A 15,189-nucleotide genomic window follows, 5' to 3' on the forward strand; every position below is an offset into this window, starting at 1 on the left:
TAAATATATATAAATATATATATAATAGGTAAAACTATAACGGTAAATATAATACTATTGATTTCTTTAGCATAGTTGGTTATGGCTATTTTTACCCCATCACAAGAGGAAAGGATCATTATTAAAATAATCAGAACTTACCCATTTCTAGAAAGGGTTCTTAAAAAGAAAAGTGGTTTTGTTTTTTCTATAATTGATTTAGCAATGAAACCTGTATTATGAAGATGATGCCATTAATATTAACATGTATCACTGATAGTTTGTAAATTAAAAAAAAAATGCTTTGGCTCCTTCAATAAATAGGTAGACATTAAGTCTTTCATATAGTGCAAAAAAGAGGGTTGGCCAAGAATGAGTAAGCCATTGGAATTAAGTGCAGAGTAAATTTGTCAGCATTATGCAGTGGTGATGTTATAAAAGATGCATCTTTAGGATTCAAGTGGCAGTGACACCATGCAACCCCAGGGTTCCAGTGACTACTAAAAATAGTATAACCCATAAAGTACATACTTCCACTTCCTGTTTCCACGTTAGCACTGGTTCATCCCTCTCATCCCTATGTAGCTAATTTAACTTACCTAATAAAGGATACCTAATAAATCAAACATCAGACCCTTCTCCAGGACCCTGGTGTACCAGCTGTGACTGAATTATTTGTTTTTCATTGTAAACTTTTCACAAGATAGATTGTGAAAATTTTGAAATACAGTAAACAGCTTTGGTTCACATTTTTGTGTTCATTAAAGCAGATTTGCAACATGTAGAAACTTAATGTGCACGTTTTTTAAGTAATTGGGTTTTGAAGCTTTAAAACCAAATAGATCCTGTTTTTTTTTTTTTTTTTGCAGTAATGCCTTTGCACTTCTCTTCCCCCCGGCCTTCCCCTAAACAAATACCTATGCTACCTTTTAAAAGCCCACTCCATAGTTCATCATGTGTCTTTGTGACTGCTCACAAGAAAAATAAATACTAGTATTTTCTTGAGGGAAAAAAAACTACAGAGAGATTATTAGGTACAGTTGTATATAAGTTTTCATATTTTAGCACCCTTTTTTAATAACAAATCTCTATGTAAATTTCTTCAACAGAATTGCTTGTTTTAGTATTCTGTGCAAATTGATATGGCCAAATGTACTTAACAGATAACTAGTACTGAATATACTCCAATGTATTTAAAGATATTTTATAGACATTGGCAAATGTAAAGATACATTGGCTATTGATTTATTAGCAGGTGTCATTATCAATTTGTCCACTAGGAATTATAATTGTGTTCATTGTGAATGAAAATGAATACTACACCACCTAGTGAATGAACTGAGAATGGTCAATTAAAGTACATTTGCCTATCTCAATTGCACAGAATAAAACAAGCACTTTTATTGGACAAATGAATATGTAAATTGTTTAAAAATATACTTCTTAATAATCATATTTTCAAAGAAACTACTTTTAGATCACTTTTCTACTTTAGGTCATGCTTCACATCGGTATTCTAAAACCGATATGAATCTATCATCGTAAAAGGCAGGCTTGTCACAATGGTTTATCCTTTACTACACCCCTTGAACAGAAAATTACTTTACAGTGTGCAGAACTTTGCTTTTTTTTTGCACAGCTCAGTTTTGATTTGTGCAAAGGACCATTGTCTGTGTGCATAAGTGAAACCTGCAATGTGTGGATCAAAGCTTCTGTATTTCAAGTTCTCCTTCATACTTTTACACCCAAATTTTAAATTGTATGTGAATAAATGAACAAGAAATCAGTAGCCCCTGTTTCCCCAGCAAAACTTTACATGCTCCCCTATTAAGAAGAAAATAAGAGACTCAGGAATGGATAAAAAAAAAGGATAATTGCTGGTGCTGCTACAATCTCCATGACCCCACACCTGCCCCTTGGGACTTGGTGTGTTTGTGAAGACCTATAACTATTACTAACACACAATAAACACACACCTACCTTAATTCTCTCTGAAACCCCCAACCCCTATCCCTCATGCTGGGCTGTCCCCTGCTGCTTTGTGGGGCACAGACCTGGACTGCCAGCTTTAGTTTCCTACCCTGTCCTAACAGTAGCACAGACGGCAATAATCCTCTTAAAGAGGAAACTAACATTTTCTTACATGATGGGTGTAAACATTGCCTGAGGATCCATGTCAGTTGTGTCCATTCTGCAGAGTTATCATAATACAGAAATAATGTAACAGTTTAGGAAGAGAATCATATCTATTCCCTTTAATGAGCCTTTGCCCAAATTATCATTGTTTTTGTCTGAACACTCCTTTCCATTTTGCAGTGAGCAGTCCTATTTGTAGAGGGTGGTGTGAGCATACATGCATTATAAGTAAATGATTAAAATATCAGTCCATTATGTTGTGCGTCAGATTGGAGAAAGTTGCTTAGCGACGGTGTAGATGAGAGCCCACAGAGCTTTCCCTGTACTTAGTGTTTCATCAAACAGAGCACTTTCTTGCATGTGCTCTATTAAAATGCAGCAGGTAGAATGCAATCACGTGGCTTACACAAACAATTGCTGACTTCTTTATTGTTCTGTGAGTCAAGCCAAGATAATAACACAGAAATTAAAGCACATTTGTTTGACAGAGAACAATGATGTTCTTTGGCTCAACATTGTTGGTGTTGAAATGATTGAAAGAGCGTGATGCAACTAAAAATCTGATCTGTGGTTGATTTTGTTGTTTTTGCTATTTTTTTTTTCACGTGTGAATTATTGACTTTATGATATATGGATAGATTCTAGTGCAATGAGTACATTTAGTAAAATCCTTTGTTCTGCTACAGAAGTGCCTGCATCATGACCATTTATCATGGTAAAATCTTGAATGCCATTTCTTTAGGGTTTAGTTTTATTTTTGTGTGGCTAAACTTTTTGGATTTTTACTTTTGGTTTAGTAAAAAAAAAAAAAAAAAAAACACAAAAATCATGCATCCACTAATACAAGCAGGGTAAATTTCTCACAGGCTCTATCAAATCCAACTATGTACTGTTGTAATACCCAGCCCTATTCTTGGATCTTGCATTCATGAAGACAATGGATGTCCCAGAGTGGCCTTCAGGAGGCCATTTAGAAATAGACTGTGGTGGATGAGTAAAGACTACTTTGGATGTTGGAAGTCCTTGTTATTAGACATCAGATTTTCCACCAGTAGGACAGGAAGACTATAAAGGATGATTTCCATTACATTCCAAGGTACTGTTATCTTTTTGCCAACCAAAGTGCAATTAGAAGATAACTTAGACATTCTATCTCCAAATACCCTCAATTAGATCTTTTATATCTATCAGCCATGTGCCCCTTCTATCCACTTTAGCAGCTGTAAACAATAGTTATGTCATTCATCTACTCATGGAACGTAGAAGAAGATGAAAACCATAAGTGAAGTTTTTGATGTCCAGGGGTAGAGATTGTTCTAGTCAAGAGGACGTTTCAACATCATAGCCATGGAATACTACTGACCGACCCCTGGCATTAAAGCTTCACCTACTGACTGCCTCCAAACTTACCAAAACACTTTATCTGCCACACCTTACTAGTACTGATTTGCAACCCCTTTTGTCTTTAGAACTGCCATAATTCTTCATGGAATAGATTCAGTAGGGTACTGGAAAGATTCCTCATGAATGTTGGTGTATACTGACATGATAGCAGCACACAGTTGCTGCAGATTTGTTGGCTTAACCTCCATTAGGCAATTCACCCATTCCACCACTTCCCAAAAATACTCTGCTAACTGTGCAGGCTATTTGAATACAGTGAACTTAACCACTAAAGGTTACCCATAGATGATGGATATCAGTTGGTGGATTGTTGAATAAGCTAAAGATTACTACAAAAACCTCACGGGGTTATTTTTGCATTATTATTGTTTTTTCTCCTAATGTATATGAAGGTTTCCTGCTGAATGCAAAAAACATATTCGCTTGGCTAATGAGTATGAATGTCTATACACCAATCTGACCAAAACATTGTATATGTATTGAATCCTCATCCATTATCAACTACTACAAATTTACAGCACACAGATTTCTCCAAGTAACCCATCGGTGTGCATGTAAGCTGCTCTCTAGACCTTGGCTGTAGGTTTACAGTGAGTTTAGATTAAGATAAATGTAAGAGATTTTTCTCATGTTGCTTTGTTTGTTAGAACAATATTGGCTTACTAATCGCTGTCACTTGTTGCTTGGACTTGCTCCTTGTTACCAGATGCTAATGAAAACGTGAAGGGTTGAACTGACAATGTCATTGTTTAAAAATGTGACACTGTCAGTCTCTCTAATGTGTGGTTCTGTCAGCCCTGGTTGTGAGCCCCGTTTCCAAGCAACTGTGCAATTGCCTTGGGCAGCATGATCTTAAACAACTAGACAGTGCAAAGAAACGTGAAGGCACATAAAGTGCTGTAACCTTTAAAAGCCAATCTGATTCTAGATTTGTTGAAAAAATTAGCTACTGCTGCTATATGTCACTGCACTTTACCAATACAATATCATCAAGCACTGCATCAACTCAAATTATTGTGTTGCTGTTTTAAAATAAATAAAATTACCTTACTGTTTATAGTGTCCTAAATATCCTTGAATGCACTCTCTTTTCCCAGTCAGTGAAGTACATCTAAACCAGGGTAAGTATCAAGCACAACTGGAGCATTCCCTTGTTTAAAGATCAATATCCACTATCCCCAAACATCTTTACTATTATGAAGTGTATCTTGCCAATATAACAACATATTGACAATATGACATGATTGTTCCTGACCCAAGTGTTGTAGCTTAGGTTTTATTTACCAACAGTTTCAGCTCCTGACCTACATTGAAACAATCAGGCTGCCATTTGATAACAGAGAATGTATTAGGCTACGTACACACGTTCAATAATGGTCAATGGAAAGGATCTTGCACTATTCTTTCCAAAGACAAAAGACTAAACGAGTGCTGTATGTACAGCACCGTTTTGCTCTATGGAGGGGGATCTCTCCTCTTCACTTATATTATGGTCGTTCATGGATCCACCAGTAGGGATCCATGAACAACATCGGATGAGTGCTGTACACATGCCAAATTGTCATCTGATATCAGCTCTGAATTATCGTAATTATTGTGTGTTTGTAGCCTTAGAAATGATTGGGAAAAAAAAAGATAATTAAGGAGTATAAGGAGGATGATGGTGATGGTTGGAGATGTCAACATTAATCGGACAGCAAGTAAAGAGAAATCCCCAATGGATGATAGTGGAAGAAATCTGTAAGAGGTTTTTATCCTTCCCAATCCATTCAAAACTAAGAAACAAAATATTTTGCTTGACATACACTTTAAATTGATTTAATGGAAATTCACATAACAGCTTAGTTCTTTTGATGCTTGTGTATCGTTAACATTTATTAATGTTTTTCTTTCTGTACTGCTTTCAGGCCTTATACAGCTCCATTAAGAACGAGAAGTTACAGTGGACTATGTAAGTAATATTTTTTTAAAGTAATTGAAAACCCAAATTAATATTTGGTTGTTGCAGTTTTTGTCTAGGTTGTTTTTTGTTTTTGTGTGTGTAGTATGTGTGTCTTTATCTAATTATTGGCATTGTATTATTTAATTGACATCAAACAGGTTTAGCATCATAAAAGAGGAAAAAAAGTATAAATTTATGTTGTAGTATGTTGTGAATTATGTTACAGGTAAAGAACTAAAAATTGTAGTTGTGCCTTTTAGACATATTGGGCCTGATTTATTAAAGCTCTCCAAGGCTGGAGGAAAATATTTCATCAGTGAAGCTGGTTGATCCAGCAAAACCTTGAATGGATATGGTCCAGCTTTAGGCACCAGGGTGTAAATAAAGTTAAGGATACAAGACTGTTCAGTGATTAGTTAATGCAAGATTCATGGTAATAATATAGCACCGATAAACTATAAAGGTTGCCTAAGCCAATTTTGTGTTCTGAAAAAGCTAGTTGTCTGCTTAGTAATGCTGAATAATTAGCTTCTGTATTTTTTCCTGACCCCAAACAAGTAACTCTTGCTTTATACTACCGCTGTTCAGAGTGGTGGTAAGGTTGTGGTATGGTTACCACTGCATGAACTGCTTCCTTGGATGAGATGATCCATGTATGGTTTGAAGCCAGAGTCAGCCAGGCAACTATTCATTTTAGGAGGAGGTCAACTATGGTAGCCTTGCTTTTCCCCCTGTATAGGCGTTAATGCCTGAGTGACCAAATACAATATGTAGTCATTGTATAATGCTAACTTTACTGTGCTTTTTTTAAATATTATGTCATTTTAAAATAATTTGTATGTTACTTTTTTAACTTTCATAAAACTTTAAACATCTGCTTTGGCTATAGCTTGATTTTTTTTTGAGGTTCATGTTGAGGATGCTTTTTTATTTTATTTTGGAAAGCAGCAGGTGATTAACCCTTACCTTGTAAGCTTAAAGCAGGTTTACACCCAAAATAAACATGGTGATTTTTGGGTAAAATGAGCATGACTGAAGTTCTGCAAATTACTGGTGTGGTGTATTTTTACTCCAATCCTAGCAAGAAACGGGGTCCTCTGATGTCAGTGTTAATAAAATCCACTTACCTTACTTTTACTTTAAATAACTTTGTCCCCTTTTACAATTGTCTGATTACTTTAAAAACTCCTTAAAGAAATGAAGGAAATTATTATTAGTATCACATCCATATCACACCTAGCAGCCAACACTGCCCTTTGGCTGCACTACTTTTTTTCTCACATGTACCAATTCCTGAGAGAGCCAATTAAGATAACTGCATTTTTGGCGGTATGGGGGAAACTGAAGTGGCCGAAGGAAACCCATACAAATATGGGGAGAATATGCAAACGTATTGATATGATTTTTTTTCATTCACCGACCTCTGCTGATAAAGAATTAATTTATTTCTAGCTAGGTGGGAAAAGAGAAAATATGTAATTGTATCTAGAAACAAAACTAGAAACAATAGTTGAAGTCAATTTAACAAAATACTCATATTCCAAGTTTTTACTCTATCTGGATAAAGATAAAATAAAACGAGTAGCACAGACTAGACTACTGGGACCTGGGGGAGGAGGAACACTGGCCCAGAGAAAGCCAGCTACACTTCTACCAGACCAAGTCCACCACCAACCAAACCACATCTCACAGCTTGAACCCTGGAGCCATGGAAAGCACCAGTGACAGCCCAGCTACCAACCTACAAAGCAAGGGAGTATAGCAGTCACAGACGGTGTTAAAAGTAGGTTGAGAAGCACCTAGGGGAAATGAGCAGCAGATAGCAGTTCAATAATTTCATCATTAGCCATATGCTTGGAAAATTGTCTGCTCTAATTGCACATGTCATTTGAAAGAAGACATCTTATTACTTGTTGGAGTTGTGAGCATCATGACACGGGGGGCTGACAGCTGCAGTATATTTGGGTTGTAGGTGGCATTACATTAATTTTCTTTACTGATAGTATGTGGCATTAAAGAGTAAATAGAGTTGGTGGAAAATATTAGAACAGCAGGGATGATAAGTGATACCCAGGGTGAAAAGAGCAAATAGAGGAAGTAGAACGATCTCATCAGAAGTTCCATGGCATGCAAGTGGACTGTGTTGGGTTGTGTGTGCATGTTACCTTAAAAAAAATGGGTATCCAGATTTTTGTTGGCCATTTGCCCAAAAAAAAAAATAGTTTGGCAACACTGCTAAGTAGTATCCTTTTACAGCTGTCTTGTTAACTCTTAGTCTGTATAAAATCGGCCAGCCGGTAGGCAAGATTTATCATCCGTATGCTAGCAGATGTTGACCATAAGTACTGTAGGAAATCCAAGCTCTATGACCCTACATGTTTCACTGAAGCCCAACAAACATCCAGATTCATCAAACACATGGTGAGTAGAGAAACACTGCAGATTTCTTTACAAATACTTGTTGAAGACTCAGCTGTAATGTTTAAATGCAATGATTTTCAAGGAATGAGAGTTTTTTTTTTTATTGCCCCAAATGATGTTGTTAATGGCCTCTTTACTCCAATTAATTTTTAGCTGTCATGTTGCTATTAAAGAGAACTGGTCAACATTGTAGAATAAGGCTTGCTTGTTAAGGCTTGCCAAACTGTCCTCTAAAGTCTGTGGCCACATTGGGTTGGCCTAGTTAGATCTATTAGCTGATCATATTGAAGCTTTTCCTGATGTTTTCCAGACTTTTAATTAATGGCATTTAGAGTTGAAGTTGCCTGAGGGCTTTGAAGCATAATAAGTTATTGCAGAGTATATGAAGAGAAAATGCTAAAGCCAGCATGTCTCATAGTATATGTTAATGGGGCTATGCCATTTTAATTGTTCTGTTAAACATTAATGTATGCATTATAGCAACAGAATTCAGAATTATGCCAAAGGAATCTTTGCTGTTGCACATTGAAGGAGTGAACCAATTTTAAGTACACTTGAATGCTCAAAGTTTATTTCAATTTAAGTTCTGGCATTTAATATTAAGAGAGGGCCAAAATGTAATGCAGTAAAAAAAAAAAATTAAAAAGACATAGAATTTGTGTGCTGTACATTTTTATTTACACTTAAAATATAATATTATGTATTCTAAATTTTTCTCAGAAACCGATTCATATATATATTCATGTCACCTTTGTCTGGACTAAGAATGTCTACTGTAATTACTATTCAGTTGATAAATTGTTCCATTGATCCTCAAACTGTGGGATGTTCCTTTTCTGTCTTTGTTTGTTATGAATTTGAAAAGATACGTAATATTGGCAGAATAATAGATCGTAAAATGACACAAATAGTCATGTATTATAGTAATAGCAGGGATAAATCTATCACAACATAGTTTGATCCTCTTCTGTGTGGTAAAAAAATAGTCACAAGTGACAAGGAAAGAATAGATATCTTAATCTTTTTTTAAACTGAATATGTAGCAGTGCCCCTCTGCGTGCTATAAAAAATAACAGCTTTTTCAAGGAAAAAAATGGCCTTTTTGGGTATCCTTGCTTCTGTTAGTCAAAATTTATATAAGCATTTGCAAAACATTGAGTTTTTTTATGTTCATCCTGTTTACCCAGTATGTGATAATTGTCTTTGGCGATGATGTGCAAAGGTGAATATCCCACCAATTTACAGTGTGCAGCCAAATTATTCTGTGTACATTCACAACATTTAACTATGGGATATTCCTGTGTTATACATATGCCACATCCCTATTCAATAGCGATATTATTTAAAAGATAAATAAGAAAGTTGAGGGATTTTAATTACATGGATCATACACATTAGTTTTCATAAAAGACATCATTGTAATAATAAAAACACATATATGATCTGTATCTATTGGATACCATCAGCAACAATTTCTCTAATGGAAGCTTTGTTCCTAGAGCAAGTGCTCCAAAACTTCACGCGTTTCACAGGTTCTCTACTACCGCTTCATCAGGAGTTACAAACAACGAGTGTATCATGCTAGTACAATCTAAATGGTCACTGGTCAAAAGTCACTAAATATAATAAATTTGTTGACTGAAGTACTTCATCTGGGCCTTGGTTTTAGCCCTTTTGATGATGTGGATAAATTTGAATTGATTAAAATGTACACTTATTTACCTCAGAAGGAGAATGTCTGACCTGTGATGAACGCAGAAATGCTCCTTTAGAGCTTTTTCTAACTATCCATTTACAAGTCAGGTGCTCTTCTTTAGTTAGCTTTACATCATTTAGTGTGGTTTTCAAGCATTTGTAAAAATGGTTTGTACATTTTTATGCTTTTTTAATGCTCTGCCATTGTCCCTAATAAGTACATTTCTACTTTAAAAAAAGTAGGCTGTCGGGGACTGCTCCATAGACAAGGCGTATATTGCAGTAAGAGGTGAATAAGTAATAAATCATTTTCTGCACATAATTCAATTCAAAATGTGAAGTGCAAAACCACTTGACAATTACCAGGTTGATACATCATCCCCTTCTCAGTTGTACTATACAATGCAGAAACAGAAACATTTTAAGTAATATTTCTGAACTGTACTCTAACAGCTCAATTTTTTTTTTCAATTTTTACTGGGTACAATGATGATTTTTTTCCCTTTTACTTAACTCACTCTGGAGGGCTGGAGATAATAATGAAAATTATGTAGTATGCCTCATGATGTTTCATGGGTACATTAATACCATTTTTTTTATAGTTCTTTTTTAAAACTACATAATAGTTAAGTCTTCTGTTGATGATGTCAATGATGTGATATGCACAAATTAAACAAGTAAACATAGAACAATATAAGTGCTTGGCGCACTCTGCATCAAGAGCCTTTAGACCTCTACAGATTTTAACTCTTATTTGTCCGCCTGGATGATAACAACTAAGAGGAAATTATAATCGTCACAGGATTGCTCTAAATGCCTACAAATGGTTTCCTCAACATTTACTGTATTATGCTATTCCTGATTGATTGAATTTGCACTGTGTGTTCACAATCCATTCTTAACGGGTCAGAACTGGCTGGAAGAACACAATGCACGTTCTGTCAGCCAAAATGACTTGCACAGTGCCACTCAGAGGGAAATTGTAAAGGTGATATGACAGCTGTTAAGAATTTCTTCAGTGGGATGGCAGGAAAAAACCTCTATTTGTGGTTTTGATGGTGATTTATTATTAAAGGTTTATGGAATTTAGGGAAATTCAGAAGCCTTAATGCAATTTGAAGCAGACCTTCTACTCAAAGCGAGTTTCTCTTTCCCTTCTCAAAATAACCTACTATATGTAGGTAAAAAAAGCAAATCCAAAAAGTTATACCTCCTTGTTTTCTGCCTTCCTAATAGGAGTGCAGTGGGATGCAAGGCAGGTGGAGTCTCAAGAAAATGCTCTTGCACTGTATTGGTGTGTAATCTCACTGCATTTCACCTGCTCTGCGTTCTGAAGGTTTTTACCTAGAAGGCAGACCTTCAAATGATGCAGAAGACAGGTTAGGTAATTATAATTCTAACTTTACCCTTTACAAGATGCGTTTCACTTTCCTTTACACTTCCTGAAGGGGGAGGGAGCCCAGCTATCGTAAGCAGACCTTCCATTTTACAGGTGGGTCCCTTTTTAACACGGTCTCTCCATTCTTTTCTTTTAAGATAACATTGCTGTCATCTATAATAAACATGGGGGATATAGGCAGTTTCATATCAACAATCTAGAGCACTACTTCTAGTAACTGAATGATTTATTATTTCCTTCACACCAATATTTTTTCCATGATACTCACCCATTTTATACATATTTATTTTAAATGTTCTATATTTATAATGGATCTTGCTGAGAGAAATTCCCATATGTGACAAACATTATGTTTAGGGTGGCTGTAAAGAGCACTTAAGTCAAAACATTGATTTTAATTAGCAGCGGTGTCTAGCAGTCTCGTTCTCCAGTCTGACTGTCTACTGAAGCCTGTCCCTAATCTCTGACCATATACTGTTGCATATCAGCAGTCTCTGACAGTTTTCTGTAGCAATACATTAAATATTATTTGAAGCTCTTTGGTGATATAAGGTGCTGTAAATAAGGGCCCCCATTTTAGTTATGTCGACTACCACTGATCCACAGCTATCTTTATAGGAACAGCAAAGCACAATCCTAAAATTCCTGAAGAATAATCCCTAGCAAACGGGTGTGAATTTGCAAATCCCGAAAATCTCATGTTCTTAGATCACCTAAGTCATTCAGTTTTATTAACTAAAAATCTGACTGGCTGCTGTGGATACCAGTCCGCATAAATGTTTCTTTGTGCAGCATTCTGTCTTGCATGCAATAGATTTCCATCCCCAGCATTGCAATCAATTTTTTTTTTTACTGAACACTGAGCTTTTATACAATTACTTTAATTTTGCACTAATTTGAATCTAATGGAATATTTGATTTTTCAAGTATTGTTTTTTCTGTATCAAAACTCTTTGGAGTATGCAAGTTCATGAATGTTCATGACTAGCATGTGTCTTGTTGATAAAAAAAAAATTGAAGCTATTTACACTACCTTGTACAATATAAAAAAATATCATATTAATGGTTGACTGAGCAGAGATGAGATCTAAGGTGACATTTTGGCAGGTCCCTGTACTGACAGTGACTGTTTAGAAGTATGTGCATTTTAACTGTGCTGAAAAGGCAAAGCTGCTGTTAGGCCCTGGGTAAATAGGTGTCCTTTTTCCTATTTTTCGATATTATCAGTGCATTCAACCATCCAATGTGAAGTTTTGACAAGCTTCCATTCAATTTTAACTTACGGTAGATAAAGAAATCCTTCCAAAATAATAGGAGGTCACCGCAGAGTAACAGAATGGTCACAGCTAGGAAATGAGTCCACCATATGCTAGTATGCTTGAGCTGGCAATTAGAAGCTAATGCACGTCATATATACATTTCATCTAAGCTGAGTTATTAACCGTAAGATAAAACACTGTAAGACCATCCACGGTATACTGCACATAACAAAATCATTATAAAGCAATATGGATATTTGTACATATTCATACATATACATGCATTTTAGAAACTGGTTTACAGATGTCTCCTCACTGTATTTTACATCAAGCACCTAAATTATTTTTATAATGTAAGTTTCCAGACGTTTTTCAGATGTCTGTAGAACTCAACATTTAAATGTGATGCAGAAATTTTTTTCTTTTTGTTTTTGGAACAGCACAGAGAGCCCCCTAAATACATATTAATCCATTTATTCTCCTTGTGTGTTTACCTCCAGTACAAACCCCCCCCCCAAAAAAAAAAAAAAAAAAAAACAATATTACAAGCAAATATGGAGATGTGGTGCATTTTTGGTCCATATCAACATAGGTTACAACAGAAAAGAAAAATGCAGCAACATTTGTTTCACTGCATTGCAGCATGAAGTGATTTACACAGTCTACATCTACCTTGCTGTTTTTGGACTGTCCTTGTGGAGATAAAAATCATGCACAACACTGCAGGCAAATGTGAAAATGTCATGTACACTTAGTGGAAGCAGTTTTGTGTCTTTGCCTCCCTCTGTCATGGCATTGTCACGTGTTAAGTATTGTGCACAATAAGGAAGTGTCTGCTGGTTCATGGGAACTGACTTTTTTTCATCCTATTTCATACTACATTTGTATGATTGTTGAAGATATTGTATAACGTACACATTAAGATTAGTTATTGTTTATTTTATAAATAAGTTCAAATATGTGGTCAAATTAGATGCATATAGTACTTTGTTTTTCTCACTTATAATTCGTACATATAGTGGTCCCCCATAAATATGTCTGTTTGTAAAACTTGTTTATATATCAACAATGATTGGCAATACCATTACAAATGCTTGCTTAATGTTATAGGTTGCTCTTGTGCTTCTAAAATAACTCTGACCTCTCATAACATAGGTAGCTTGTGGTATCTGGTCCCAAGACATAGGGAGCGGACATAGGCCATCACATCCAGATGCTCTATCATATTCAGATTTGGAAATCTGGAGTCAAAACATTTTAACTCTTCCCATGTTCTGTAAACCAGTGGTCCCCAACCTTTTGGAGCTCGAGGACCACTAATCTCAAGGACTCCGGCCGCGCATGTGCAGGGAGCCATGTGTCACTCAAAGGAGAAGAAACTTACCTGCAGAGTTACGCCATGATTCTAGAACCCGTCCACTGCCTTGATCCTGCAATCCGTATGGCAGACGTGGCCCATGTCTCTGGCCGGTATGTGCCCTCCCCCCCAAGCGGGGTCCTTCTTCCAACCCGGCTGGGGGGTGCATTGGCTAGGACCGGGGCCCAACTGTCAGCTGGCCGGGGATTGGGGACTCTTGCTCTAAAGCATTTCTTGAACAATTTTAGAAGTGTGGTAGGGCCCCCTGCCATTAGACCCAATATGCCAGTTATGGCTCCGAAGGTGTTTCGATAGGCCTTGAGTACCCATGGCCCTGATGCCATTTCAGTGTTTTTTTCTTTCTCAGACCATAGATAGACTTGCAGTTATAGAGGAGGTCAGACCCAGTCATCTAGCTATAACAATTTGGCCCTTCTCAAATTTGCTCAGACCCTAACAATTTGCATTTTTTTCCTGCTTTCAACACATCATCTTTGAGACTGCAGCCTAATATATTTCACCCATTGACAAGATTTATTGTAACAATCTTATTGGTGTTATTCACTTCACTATGGCTGATAATGCAGAGGGAAAGAAAAGTAAGCTACCTAGATTAATATAAACGTTCCTATGTCATTTATGTTTGAAAAATGTATATAGTTTTTGGATACAGATAGGTATCATAGTAGACTTTATTACTTCTTATGACCTGGAATGCTTTGCAAATTTCAACCTGCAGTTTTCACCAATAGAATAAATTTTACAGCTTGGCAGAGTTATTTTAATTTTTTTGACTGCTAGATGAATGCAGTTAGGATTTAGCTTACATAACTCATCCTAGCCTTTTGCTATGGCTACTCAAAACAAGAAAATGGGACAATAACGAATAAAGAACTAAAGGTACCCAACCTATGGTCCAGGGGCCACATCCAGCCCTCTGCTCATTCTCTTTCTGCTCGTTGTCTTGGAGGGGATGGGGCATTTGCGATCCTCTATGAGAACCCCTATTTATTGTACAGCGCTGCGTAATATGTTGGCGCTATATAAATCCTGTTTAATAATAATAATCGTGCTGCCAGGAGAGAGAGAGAGTGGTCGTGTCCTATAGATCTGGCAATTAGCTGTGGCTGCTCTCCGCACTGACCTTGTACTGTGAGATAATCCCAGCAGCAGCATGAGAGCTGTATCTGTGTCCATGCTGCTGTCATTACCTCCATGTAAACCTTCAAATCTCCTTCACTAGTTATTATAGAGATGCAACATTTTCAGGGGACCCTGAGAGTTGTTACTAAACCAAATTTCAGCCGCCTAAACATACCAAGTTGCCAGATACAGGGGCCCCAAGCATACCATCCTAATAAAAAGCAGGGGAATTTTCATATTAAGGGGGGCTATTTCCAGACCAGAGTCCGCAAATTGAGTTTGCATGTTAGTGACTCCCAGGGGCTACTTCCATGGCAATGATTATTAGGGTACTGTGAGTTCGCTTTGTGCTGTGGTGCCCCAAAAATATTCTTGCTCGTTCACAAAACTTCAAGACTCCATTAGGAGTGGCGGTGAGATTGCGGTGCTCTTACCCCTTCCTCGTGCCATAGTA

General features: G+C 36.6%; 1 protein-coding gene across 5 annotated transcripts in view; it reads left to right on the plus strand.

Annotated features, from left to right (window-relative positions):
• The window catches only part of PSD (pleckstrin and Sec7 domain containing), a 161,805-nt gene that overhangs the window by 105,867 nt on the left and 40,749 nt on the right, over positions 1 to 15,189 (plus strand). For all 5 annotated transcript variants that reach the window (XM_072423879.1, XM_072423880.1, XM_072423878.1 and 2 more), the window contains one exon: positions 5,427 to 5,470. In XM_072423879.1, coding sequence (XP_072279980.1) covers positions 5,427 to 5,470 — 44 coding nt within the window. The remainder of the gene's footprint in view (positions 1 to 5,426; positions 5,471 to 15,189) is intronic.

This window comes from Pyxicephalus adspersus, chromosome 10 (genome assembly GCF_032062135.1).
Source record: "Pyxicephalus adspersus chromosome 10, UCB_Pads_2.0, whole genome shotgun sequence".
Classification (NCBI taxonomy): Eukaryota; Metazoa; Chordata; class Amphibia; order Anura; family Pyxicephalidae; genus Pyxicephalus; species Pyxicephalus adspersus.